Here is a 12794-nt window from a genome sequence, read left to right as displayed (position 1 = left end):
TTCACTCCTGGCTCCACAATTTACCCAGGGCAAGTTACTCAACCTTTAAGCCTCAATTCCACATCTATAATCTGCACCTACCTCATAGGGTTGTTATGCGGGTTAAATTAATTGACATAGGCAGTGTATATAAGAGGGCATGGAGTTAGACAGTGTTCAATAACTATTAGCTATTAACACTCCAAATCACTAGGCTTACTGTTAGGGTTATATAGTCAGGGCACATGAACAACTGCTTCCCTACCTGAAGCTTCTATTATGGGTTTCACTTCCCCTTGGGCTTCAGTCATGTCAATCCCCCATGACCACCGGCCCCAGGGATCCACTTTCTCTCTAAAGCTATGGCATAAGCTTGGACAGAAATCCACTCACCCCACCCAACATCGTAACACCAGTGTCACATGTAGGGGTTTCAAATGTCTTTCTTAATTTATCAAAATACTGAAAGAAAACAAAAGAGAAAGTATATGAAACATGTACACCCTCTGGCTTACATGGTAGAGGTCTCTATTCCTACCATAACTCAGCCTCCAGCCTGCCTGGCCTTGTTCCACTCTGCTCCCCACCTCAGTATTTTTCTCGCAGCTTCTAAAGGGTGTTGGGAGGTGCTCATGGGCTCCTCTCCCTGACCCTTCACTCTCTACCTCTCAGCCCGCCTCCCTCCATCTAGGAGAAACCGTGGGGCCTACCACACGAGAGCCGCCATTAGGCGTCTCGATTCTTCTGCAACTGAGGCTGAAGAATGAGTCTAATTGGTTTCTGGTAGAAATGACTTCACCCTCAGGTGGGCCTTGGCTCCTCTGTACAAGGTAGAGACCATCCCCATGATGGGTCAAATGTTATAAGAGCACCGAGCAGGTCTGGGACATGTTTGCCCTCAGGTGCCCCCCTGGCCAGTCCCCTGCTTTGCTCTGTGTCCTGGGGCCTGACCGCTCCTGGGTGCATTTCCCAGACTCCCCTGTCAGCGGATGTCCGGCTGGACTTGGCCATGGGAGGTGCTGGAGGGAGACTGGAGTGGGCGGAAGGGAAAAGCTAGAGTCTATCCGCCCCGCTATTCCCGGGATGCTCGGGCAGCAGCTGCACCTCTTCTTCAGCCAGTTTTCCCGACAAGCCCACCGTTCCCAGTTTCTACAGGTGAAATTGGCCTCTGAGTTCCAGTGATCTGGCCTCTTCTCTTTGACCCTCTAGACTTGGCAAGGAAGTGGTTTCCTGCTGTTGCTAATTTCTAGGTTGCCTCTCTGTCCTCAGTTTGGCTTTTTGACTTTTTCTGTCACCTACATAACAAATTACATGCATTAAATCCCCCTGTTTCAAGTAGTCATAGTGGTTTCTGCTTTGCTGGTGGGAACCGTACTGATACAAAGGTCTTAATAACATAATCACGGAATTTATATAGGAAGGATCAAACACATATGATACCATGGGCTGTGTGTTCTGTTAAGTTCTATCTTAAAACACCTCTGAAAAATCTGCTTCCCTTTCCTGATTTCTTTTTATTGCCCAGCCTCTCAAAAGTGTACCCCCTCACCACCACCACATCATCTTAGCCAACTTAAAAGATGCCCTGTGCCCTGGGAGGGTGGAGAACAGTCAGGAGCATGACAGGAACCAGGTGTTCCTTTCCTTACCCAATGTACTAGTGATGTAGGGAAGAAACCAAGCTTCATTTCCTCTCTTCAGTACTTTTCAGCTCACTGTTAAATCTCCCGGCTTCGTACCTGTCCTCATCTTCTACCACCCCTTCAGAGTAGCTGACCGGGAACTTCTTACATTGTGCAGATCAACTGACTTCCACAGCACTGGGTTGCCCAAATTCCCTCTTCCATCAGTATTTCTCTTCATACTCCTTCAGCAACTTTTTTTCAGGGGGCTTCACACGTCGTGGTTTCAGCTCTTAAATATATATGAAATCTCAAACTCATACTTCCAGCCTTGCTTGTCTTCTAGGCAGACAGTTGGAAGGCAAGAATGAATGAGGACGTGTTTCACGGGCCCTGCCCATGGGTGGCCCAGCCGATGCACAGAGGGATCAGGTGCTGGTTTTGTTCTGCCATATCCTCATATTTACGTCATGTCCATTCAACCAAACTGAAACCCTTGAAGCCTTCTTTGGAACTAATATGATGAGCAATATAGAATTGTTCTTGAGTGGGTGGAGCATGTTAGGGTTAATCCTGCCTTTTCTTTTTATCTCTGCATCCAAACCCCTGGCTTTTCAACCCCTCCATCAACCAGTCCCACCTACCTCTCAGCCTCCTGTTGCAGCCTCCAAAGTCCAAACCTTCACTCTGGTCAGGCTGGTCTCTTTACTGACCACCTTCACAAGGAAGGATCACCCCAAACCCCTCCCTTGGGCTGAGAAATCACAAAGCAGAGTGAGGTGAGAGAATGGAGTCTGGGGTCAGACTGCCTGGGTTCAGACCCCTGTTCTATCTCTTACTGATATTGAACAAATTACCACTCTCTGTGCTCTGGTATCCTCAGCTGTAAAGTGGGGGACATAATAATATCTAGATCATAGGGTTGTTGTAAGGAATAAGTGACTAATATGTGTAAAGTACTTAGAACTTTCCCGGCACTTGGGTCACGTGATTGGAAAATCAGGCAGCGAGGAACTACGTCACCTGTTTCTCTGCCACAGCTCGGCTATGGCACCATGTAGTCATCAAACAGAAAATGACTTTCTAATTTTAACCAATATTTTATATTTTATTCCAATTGCATAGAAGTGCAAATTGCTGCAAGTTTTAGGAAAAAATTGCTCTGCTTGCAGAAGGATTCTTTTTTCCTCCCTCCTCCCACCCAAATTCTATCCCATTCTTTAAGAGCCAGCATAAGTCCCGTTTCCATGAAACACTTTTCTGTTGCTTCAACCTACACCAGATTCTCATTTCTGGACAGGTTTATATGGTAGGTCCACACCATACAGGTTAGGATTGAATTGCTTTTATGGATCAGTATGTTCTGTTGGGGTCTCCAAGGGGGTCCCCTCAATAAATAGCTGTCCAGTTCTCAGACTGAGTTCTGAACAAATGGAGAACTAGACCAAATGGTTGGCTGGCAGAATCCAGTCATCACCTGTATTGTTGACCGAGCTAAGTTGGAGGATGTGCTATAGAGTGAGGGTCAAATGAGCCTGTACCTGCATTAAAAAGATGCACCACTTCCTCATGGGGTTGCCCCCAAGGTCACCCCACTCCAACTGAGTCACTCCACTTCTCGCGGGGAGGACAAGAATATGAGTGGCCCTGGATATGTTTCAGGAAAAGTCCTCCCCTTGCAAACCAAGAAGTGGGGAAAGACCCACCCCTCTAACAAGGTCTTCCCATGTAAATCATAAACTCTTTGTGGGCAGGGTCTGGATCTTAAGCTTCTGATGCATTCTCTGTAATACTGAGAAGGATGGGCACATAAGAGCTGTGCAATAATAGTAATTCCAGGATCTGTTCTAATCACTTCCCACATATGAACTTAATCAATCCTTAGAACAACGCTACGAAGCAGCTGGTATTAACACTGCTGTTTTCTTGATGAGAAAACTGAGTCATAGAGCTGAACCCAGCCTGGCTTCAGAGTTCTTGCTTTTAACCACTAGCTGACACTGCCCTGATTGAATTTCAAGGGCAATAGTGCTGGTAGAAGTGGAGATTCTGAGAGTTCAGGAGCTAGATGGGAGCAGCTTCGTTAATGTCCAGTTAAGGGAAGTTCTGTATCAACTAATGCTTAGAGACAATCATTGGAGAAGATTATATAGCCCAATTCCTGTTTTCTAAACTGTCAGAGACTACCAGAAATCCTGTGAAACAATCAGTTATGTACTACTACATGAACTTGGAAAGAAGTCTGTTAATTCATCCTACTGAACTAATTTTTTTATGTAATACTTAGTCATGAGTGCAAAAATGAATCAAAGTGGTCACCTTTGATTGAAAAAGAAAATAGTTTCTGGCTCTGATTCTTTTGTTGCTCATATGATTAAACTGCAATTTGTTTTATAATAGATAAGGAGTTTTTCCTTCATTTCATTGTTTTATAGGATGGTGTGAAAGTTAAAACCCTATCCAAATATTAATTATATTTGACCCCATGGTTTTACATTCTAGGTATTTCTGTGATTTCAGTCTGAATCCAAGTAAAAAAATAAATGTCCTTCACGCGTTTTACCCGTTTACCACGAGAGGGCACTATCTAGTCTTTTATCTCTGAAACAAGCCCTAAGTGTTCTGCTTTGTTTCCCACATGTTTCTCACATATAGGAGGAGCCATAAAAGGCTGTTATCAATCTGTCTCAGACTTATTATCGGGAAATCATTTAAAGTAGGAATAAATTTCAAGTCAAGCCCGCTGATATGCTTTATTTGGTGGAGACAACTATTGATTTGGGGCCTATTATGGCCTAGCACAGAAGTGCTAGGTGCTTTAGATACATTACTTCTGAATCTCACATTACCCTCCTTTTACAGATGAGGAAATCGAAGCTCAGGAAAGTCATATAACTTCCCCAAGGTCACACAATTGCACAACAATGACTCAGTTTAGGCTCTGAACCTAAATCAGGATTGAATACAAAAGGAAAACTTCCATGATGCCACTGACTGATTTCCTGAACTGAGGCCCAGAGAGTTTCATCCACCTGGCGGTTCACTCTGATGATGGGAAGTTATAAGGAGTTGAAGATAAATGATAGTAACGACTCAAAATGTAATTTATAGCTAACAGATTCTAACAAAACAGCCATGGAGATGCGCTACACCCTTTGTTTTAAATTCCACACAATCTGTCCCCACCCTGCTTGCTTGAATGTAATTAGTGGGATCGTTTAAGGGGCCAGATAAAACAAGGCAGTTTATTTCATAAAGGAATCGTGTTTCTGCCTTAGACCTGACCTTCTGCTGACCTTCATCAGCTACTCTTTCTTGGGTGATCAAGATACAAGTGTAAATGCCTAGGAAAGGGACCATTTTTAGTGATGACATCTATGGGTCTTGATAGTACAATTTCTGTTATGAAGCAGTACTGTAATGACTTCCTATTTTTCCACAAACATGGGTGCATTTGACAGTGATGTGCATTAAATTTATCTCACACTAAATAATGACTCCATTGAAATTGATCAGGCATGCACTTTATAATCATTTCCGGTATTGTCCTGAATCTAAACCTGTTCACTAAGATCATAATGAGCTTAGAATTATTATAACGCCCTTGCATTTCCTGGTCTAGGTGCTGTTTAATAAGGTGCTTATATTATTTTCTATGAGGAGAGGGAAAATGAAATTTCAGTCCTGACTGTACCAATTATATATAGAAAAAGGCATCCGGAGTCATCCTGTATGAAGCACATCCTACCCAGAGATAAAACTACTTAAACCTTAATCTTCAAGGAAAAGAATAAAGAGCACACACTATCAGTGAGAGTTGTTTTGTATACAGGGCCAAGAATTAACATTTTTGTTCTGTAACCTTAGGCTACCAAGCCATTCCATATTTAGCCTGTGAAATGTAACATCATAGAGCTAAAAAATCTGAAGAAAAAAAGTACAAGGAAACACTATACATTCCACACACATTCCAAACACATTTCAATTGAGTTAGACATCAGGCACTTTCAGTCTAGAAATGTTTTCAGCTGGGATCAGGTTTTTAATTCCCCCTTCTCCTCTGGAATCTTGGAGCAGCTGTCGTTTCCCAAATGAGCTTGTTAGTGTAGATTTGTTTTTTAAATTACTACTTTATTCTAATGACAAATAAGCTAGTTAATTCCATTAACTGAGAGCCTCTGAAAGGAAGCAGTAGCATCTAAGGATTTTTTATTATTGAAATATAGTTGATGTACAATATTGTTAGTTTCAGGTGTACTACACAGCGATTTGACATTTGCGTATATTACAAAACGATCACCAAGATAAGTCTAGTAACCCTCTGTCCCCATACAAAATTATTACAATATTATTGATCATATTCCTTATGCTGTATATGATATCCCTGTGGCTTATTTATCTTATAACTGCAGGTGTGTTCTTCTTAATCCCCTTCACCCTCTGGCAATCTAAAAAACAAACAAAAACAGACTCATAAACACAGCATCTAAGGATTTTAAGATCTGTCTGTAGAAGCATGGCCTGCCGTACAGAGCTGTTCTATCACAATATCAGCGCAAGAAGTAGACCCAAGTGTGCATGTGAAACAGACCCAATTGTGGTCTATTTTGGTCACTGGCATTCCGGAGCCTCAGGCCCCTCTCCTGGGCCTGAGATTCATTCTTCCTTATTCAAGGCAGCAACAGCTGCGTTCAACAGAAGCAAGATCCAAATCACAGCAGATCAGGTGACTCAAAGTTTTCATTCTGATGAGATGAGAATGCAAACTAGCTCAGTGATTCCTGGGGAACTCTGCATCACTTTTAAAGCTTCAAGTTCAATGATCGTAAGTGGAATGAGTGGAATATGAATAAGGGAATGTGATTTTAATTGCATGTTTTATTTTGAAATGATTGAAGATTCACATGCAGGTGTAAAAAGTAGTTCTCCTGTACCCTTTTCCTGTTTACCTCTGGACATCTTGCCGGACTCTAGCACAATGCCACAGTCAAGATACAGAGCTGAATATAATTTCCTAGGAAAGTAATACTCCGGGAATCAGACCCGTGGCCTCTTTATCTACGATCCGTCAGTGGCATCAGGGACACTATGGGAGAAGAGAGGAGTAGTTTCTCTCAGATATCATCCTTAAAACCTAAGTATACCCCAACCTTTGCAGTTATTTTAAATCACTTCTAAGAGGGAGCTGGTCATGAGCACATCTAATTCTTGTCTGCTGAACACCTTTCACTTTTGCCCTTGCAGAGCCACTTTCCAACCTCCTCCGCCCTGCCTTGTGCCGCCGGGGGCAGCCAGCAGGGAGCTGACTTGTGTGGGCTGCACCAACGGACTCCTGGACCATGTGGCTCCCAGGTGGGTTTGGCGGAAACCCAGAGGGCAGGAGGAGAGTGAAGCCAGCATGTATGCCCTTGGCCCTGCCAAGCGTCCTTGGAGCGCTGGGTCCCTCTCGGAAGGCCACGGCTCCTGATGGACAGCTTTCTGCTCAAAGATCCTCCCCTGCGTGCCCTCCCTGCCCTCACCCCTGCAGGCCTGGTGGCAGGTCCCTATTGGTGCTCCCCCCATCCCTGACCACAATTCTGTCAAGAGTCCCTTCATCCAGTGTTTTCTGTCTCTCCCCTTGAGTCTGTCGTCTGTTTTCTCCCGAGACCCCAACCGTTACATTCAGCGACCACCATGTTCTTCCTATTTATCTCCTCCTCCTTGCTTTATGGACACCAGTCTCCCTGGTTTTTCTACTCAGAGATGTAGAGGAAGTCAAGAGTGACACCCCAGGAAACCCCAACATTTAAAAGGAGAGCAGTGGTAACGAAGAGAATAGGGTGCATGGCGGATACTCCCAGACCCTCAAACTCTGAGTCCTAGCTTACCAGCACCTTTTTTGTGCTCCAGAAGCTTCTTTCTGGAGGCCCACAGAAGCCCCAAACTAAACACTTCACAGCATTCACCATGATGAGCCTCCCAGATCCCTCCTGAGGAACAAAGGACTGAATCACCCAGCGGGTGAGAATATTGTTGGTAAACAGCCTCCAGCGGACTGCCCTCTTTGGGGGCTGCCTTAGCTGAAGAAAAAGGCCTCATCCAAGTCATCCTCCTTCGAGGAGCGGCCTGCACCCCAGGACTAGTCAGCGAGTCAGATATAAAGGCCTGGCCTCCTTGGCCCAACTCAGGACAACTCTTATTCCTTATCTATGGCCACATGATCTCAAAACTAGCAACTTAAAACAACACTTATTATCTCACATTTCTGGAGGCTGGGAATGCAGGAGGGCCTTAGGTTCTGTCTCAGGATTTCCCACGAGGCCGCAGTCATCTGAAGGGCCCACTTCACTGTTGGCAGAGGGCTTCGGTGTCTCCCTACCTGGGTCCCTCCTCCGGGTTGCTCACGACACGGCAGTGACTGCTGCGTCAGAATCCCCTTTCCCATGGAGAGTGGGCTTCCTTAGTGATTTCAGCCCAATGCTCTAACTCTCTGGCCCCCTCAGTTCTTAGAACAGTTACTTCCAACTGTTAAAACAATGACTTCCTACCCCCAAGATTCAGTGATCTTGTCTCAAAGCTCTAGTTTCATCCCCAATCACTGTCTCTCTTCTCTCCCATCTCCTCTCCTGACCCCGCAGCAGAACAGGGCTGTGGATGCGGTCTGGCCCCCACACCCCTGCCCATGTCTTTGCATCACACACCCCTCTGGTAGAGCTCAGGAGGGAGGGTTAAGGAAGGGAGAGGGGCCTTGCGGGACCCAGCTTGCTGTCCTGGTGCTCAGTGTGGGCACATGGAGGCTGACAGCTTCATCTGACGAGGAATTTCCTCCCAAGCAGCAGCTCTGGGTGTTAGGGGTCCCTCATGAGAGAGCTTCATTCTCAGCTTCAGGCCCAGCCCCTGAGCTGGCAGCCATATATCCCTTTCCTCTTTGCTGTGACTTTCCCAGGTAAGAACAACGCTCCAAATGTGATCTACTCACCACAGCCAACTCCTGCGTCTTCAGGCACATGTGGGATCCATCTTCCAAACCGCTTGGGGTTTGAGTGGGGACGGTCTTGGCCCTGCTTCACCCGGCACCCCCGCACCGTAGCATCTCTTCCCCAATGTGCATTTCCTCCACCCTGGTAGCACGGGGGCTGGACAGTAAGCCTGTGCCCTCTAACTGTCCAGACAGGGGCGGGCACAAGCAGAGACCCACACACCTGTGAGCGGTTCTCTTGTCAGCTCCTTCCCGCAGCTCTGAGGATGAGAGGCAGCCCAGAGCCACCCTGCCCTGTTCTGGAAAATAAGCAGTTCTACATGAGTAACGTACTTCTACAAAAGGCAACAGCCTTCTCCCTTTCAACCTCATCTTATATTAGGGTGTGAGGTGGTGGTGCTTATTCTGCCTCCTGGTTTCCCTTAACAAGCCCTGCTGAGGATGTATGGCCCTAACAGCTGTGATTCTAGGAATTTAGAATGTGGGGTATTTAGCTCATTTGATCCTCAGCTGTGAGCTTTAGGACAACCTTAGTCACCAATACTTAGCAGCTGTCACCCATGTTTAAAATTAATCATCTTTCTCCCAACCACACTCTGATGCCTGTTACTTATTTTGGTAAAAGTTATCACTGTCCTTCCTGTAGGGTGATCAATTGCCCTGGGACGAGGGAGCATCCGTACTGAAAGCATGATACTCCAGGGAAATTAGAAAGGTCAGTCGCCTTACTTCCCATGTCAATGACTCCAACCAGAACCTGTGAGTAATTCAATTCCTCCCTGTCTTCACGGCCCCTGCTCTGTTACTTAGTGGTGTTGTTCCTCTACCTTTAATAGCCCGAGTATCTATGCCCCCTTTTTCCATTCTGCAACCGTCTCATGCTACTGATTCTCAACTTCGTGTCTCACCAGAATCACCTGGGACAATTTATAACTACTGATATCTGGATTCCATCTCCAGAGATTCTGATTCAAATGGTCTGGGGTGGGCCCTGGACAGTTACCGGGCAATGCTTGTGTGCATTCTCCCAACTGAATGACTGCTAATCTGCATGATCTTCCCTACTCCAGAGTTTCCCCCTCTAATCCATCCTTCACACTGCAGCCAGAATTATCTTTCTAAAACACAAAGCTGACCATGTCAGAGCCCGACATAAAACTACGCTCTGGGCCCCCCCCTCCCCATTGCTTTCAGGATAAAGCCTGAACTGCTCACCATGACAGAAGGGGAGCAGAGCATGGGAGATGGCAGCTGGAGAGGGAGGCAGGGCCCGATCGTGCAGTACCTGGACCCTTTGGCTGAACTACTTGCATCGTTTCTGTGCACATCCACCACGCTTTATGGCAAGACCATCTTCTGCTCATTGAAAAACTATTTAGTGAGCACCTACTAAGTGTGAGGCAGTAGAGATCAATGATGAATAAATCAATCACAGTCACAGACCTTCTCCTCCAGAGCTGGTAGTCTAGATCTCTACAGGGACCACAGCCCAGGGAGAACGGACTACACCCTTACCTTGTAACCTGAATATGCTTTGACTCTAGCACCTGTCACCTTTATTATTCATATGTATGTAACTTTCTAAAAACCATAGCATCCGTGCCTTGAGGTCAAGAATTATACTGTTTTCATCGTTTTATCTACAACACCAAGCAGAGTGCTCAGTATGTACTAAATGCTCCATAAGCGGTTTGCTGAATGAAGACGAGGAGCAATGGTTGCGTCTGACTTCCCCCAGAAGTACCTGAGAGTCTTGGATTTCACTCCCTTCGTCTGTTAAGAATCTCACAGTTCTGTGCTTTCCGCTAGAATGAATCAATTATGGAAGAATAAGTCATGTATTCAAAATTGTCTAATTTGTCAAACAGGCCTCGTGTGCGCCTGGAAGCAGGAATCCTCTCTCACAGGGGAAGTGAAGAGGTGACAGAGCTGCTCTTCCTATGGCTCCTAAAAATAAAACAAACCCTGGGGTCATCGGTTAGCGTCGCAGTGGGGATGAGTTATATTATAGTAGGGCCTTTGACTAAGGATACTGGCACGTTCAAAGACAATCTGAAGGTAAAAGAGGAATGGTCCTTTTCATGGTAGAACGACAGGGGTGGTGAAGCTTGTTTTTTTTTTTTTAAAGGGAACGTTATTTATTTATTTATTTATTTTTGGCTGCATTGGGCCTTCGTTTCCGTGCGAGGGCTTTCTCTAGTTGCGGCAAGCGGGGGCCACTCTTCATTGCGGTGCGCGGGCCTCTCACTATGGCAGCCTCTCTTGTTGTGGAGCACAGGCTCCAGACGCGCAGGCTCAGTAGTTGTGGCTCACGGGCCTAGTCACTCCGCGGCAGGTGGGATCTTCCCAGACCAGGGCTCGAACCCGTGTCCCCTGCATTGGCAGGCAGATTCTCAACCACTGCGCCACCAGGGAAGCCCGTGAAGCTTGTTTTTGGTCAGACATTTTAGCCCCTAACTACTCTAATTAGTTCTGAGCCAGAGCACTGCAGAAAGCCACAGAAGGCTGTTCGGGGCTCCACTGAGCCCCCGAGAGAACTCCCGCTCAGCTCGCCGGTGAGAAGTCTCTGATCCTGCAACTCAGACTGGTAAGACTCAGCCTCCACAATGCTTCCCAGGAACAGGAAGAGCCATTTCTGCCTCTTCAATGCGTCCTCCCAATTTGTCCGTTACTCTGGAATAGACTACGTCATCAGTGGGTTGTACTCAGCTCAAACATCTCAGTGCCAAAGCTATCCTCTTTTCTCCACAGGCAGGGCTACACACGAGCTTCACAGCCAGCCTTCAGCTCTAAAGACCAACTCAGTCTCTCACACTGATCTTCCAAGTCTCTTTTAGTCACATACTTGGTTTCTCTGGTCCTTCACAGAAAGGACCAGAGAAACTCTTGCTAATAATTGGTTCTGACCCCTATTTGGTTTATTTGCATTTGCATGCTCTTCCAACAATCACTAATTTAAAAACTACAGCAGCCCAGCAGGGTACTACCAATAACAGTGTTACTCCTCCCTCCACCTGGTGTCAGTGTATTATTTCCCTAGGTTACTGGTGAAGTGGAGTGATCAGCCATCCTGGTTGGCCTGGGACAGAGGGGTCTTAGTACAGGGCAAACTGGGACAGCTGGTCATCCCACATCAGGCAGCTGGCCTGTAACATCCAAGGAATAATACAGGCACTAAAGGTTCTAGATCAAAAGGCAGGAGGGAGTAAATGCTAGAGAGAAAATGAAAGAAAGAGAAGTAGATGGACAGAAAGTAAGCACAGGGGAAATGAAGGCACTTGGGGAAGAAGAAAATACAAGAAGAAAACTTAAAATAGGAGAAGACAGAACCCTAGGAAAATTAAACCTTCCATGTATAGAGAACTATACTTGAGAACCACTGCAGAAAGAATAAAAAGGTAAATAGAAGGACAAGCATTATTCATGCCATGTTGATGAGCGGTAAGTAGGAAGGGAATGAAGAATAAGACTTGTTAAAGAATATCTTTTTACACATGGTTGTTTCTTTTCTTTCAGAATGTCCCTTCTGAAAGGAACAGTACTCTCTCTCCTGGTGTTACATATAAAACATAGCATTATATAATCTTTGAAGAAAATAAGAACAGGAATAAATCAGTTTAAAAATAATTGCTTGTATGAAAGTAATTTTCCCTTATCCCTCAAGAGGGAGATGTTATCATCTGCTGGAAAATTACCAGGTCAGCCTATAGTTAGTCTAGCTCCTTGGGATATTGATAATTTTGTTAAGTTAACAAATGTTAATGGAGTGTCTAAATGAAGTGTAGAGTTCCATTTAAAATTCTATACAGTGGTTGTCCTGTTTCCAGGGTTTGTTTTGTGTATTGTGTTGGCTCAAACACTGTGGGATGTTTATCATCCTTGGTTCCAGGGCATTAAGTGCTTGGAGACCCCCAGGCATAATGACAATCCCTGGTTGAGAACCATTTCCAAACTTGCCCCATCATAAATGTCTCAGGGGACACCAATCAGTTACAGGTTCAAGGGCTCGCCACCCCCTCTCTGAATCAGTATCTCTATTGGAGGAACCCGGAAATCTGTATGTTTAACAAGAGCCCCAGGTGACTCTTAAAACCAGACAAACTTAGAAAACAATGGCTCTGCATCCCTTTCCCCTGATTTGTCAATGTGATCCCAAGAGCTTTTGGTCAGCCAGGAGTTTGCCACGATCTGAGGTCACCTGATAAGCTCCCTCCTAGTCTCTGCAATGCCAGAGA

The 12794-nt window shown here is 45.5% G+C and overlaps 1 protein-coding gene across 2 annotated transcripts in view; it reads left to right on the top strand.

Annotated features, from left to right (window-relative positions):
• The window catches only part of LOC309624383 (uncharacterized protein), a 65581-nt gene that overhangs the window by 16228 nt on the left and 36559 nt on the right, over positions 1-12794 (top strand). The window contains exons 4-5 of one of the 2 annotated variants that reach the window (XM_082382553.1): positions 6846-6953; positions 9206-9274. In XM_082382553.1, coding sequence (XP_082238679.1) covers positions 6846-6953; positions 9206-9245 — 148 coding nt within the window. In that variant the 3' untranslated portion in view covers positions 9246-9274. Of the gene's footprint in view, positions 1-6845; positions 8553-9205; positions 9275-12794 lie in introns of those variants that run through there. The other variant, XM_082382552.1, reaches the window with a different exon arrangement.

This window comes from Balaenoptera borealis (genome assembly GCF_965194805.1).
Source record: "Balaenoptera borealis genome assembly, chromosome: 2".
Classification (NCBI taxonomy): Eukaryota; Metazoa; Chordata; class Mammalia; order Artiodactyla; family Balaenopteridae; genus Balaenoptera; species Balaenoptera borealis.
The sequence above is the reverse complement of the archived record's forward strand: the minus strand, read 5'-3'. Positions and strand labels throughout refer to the sequence as shown.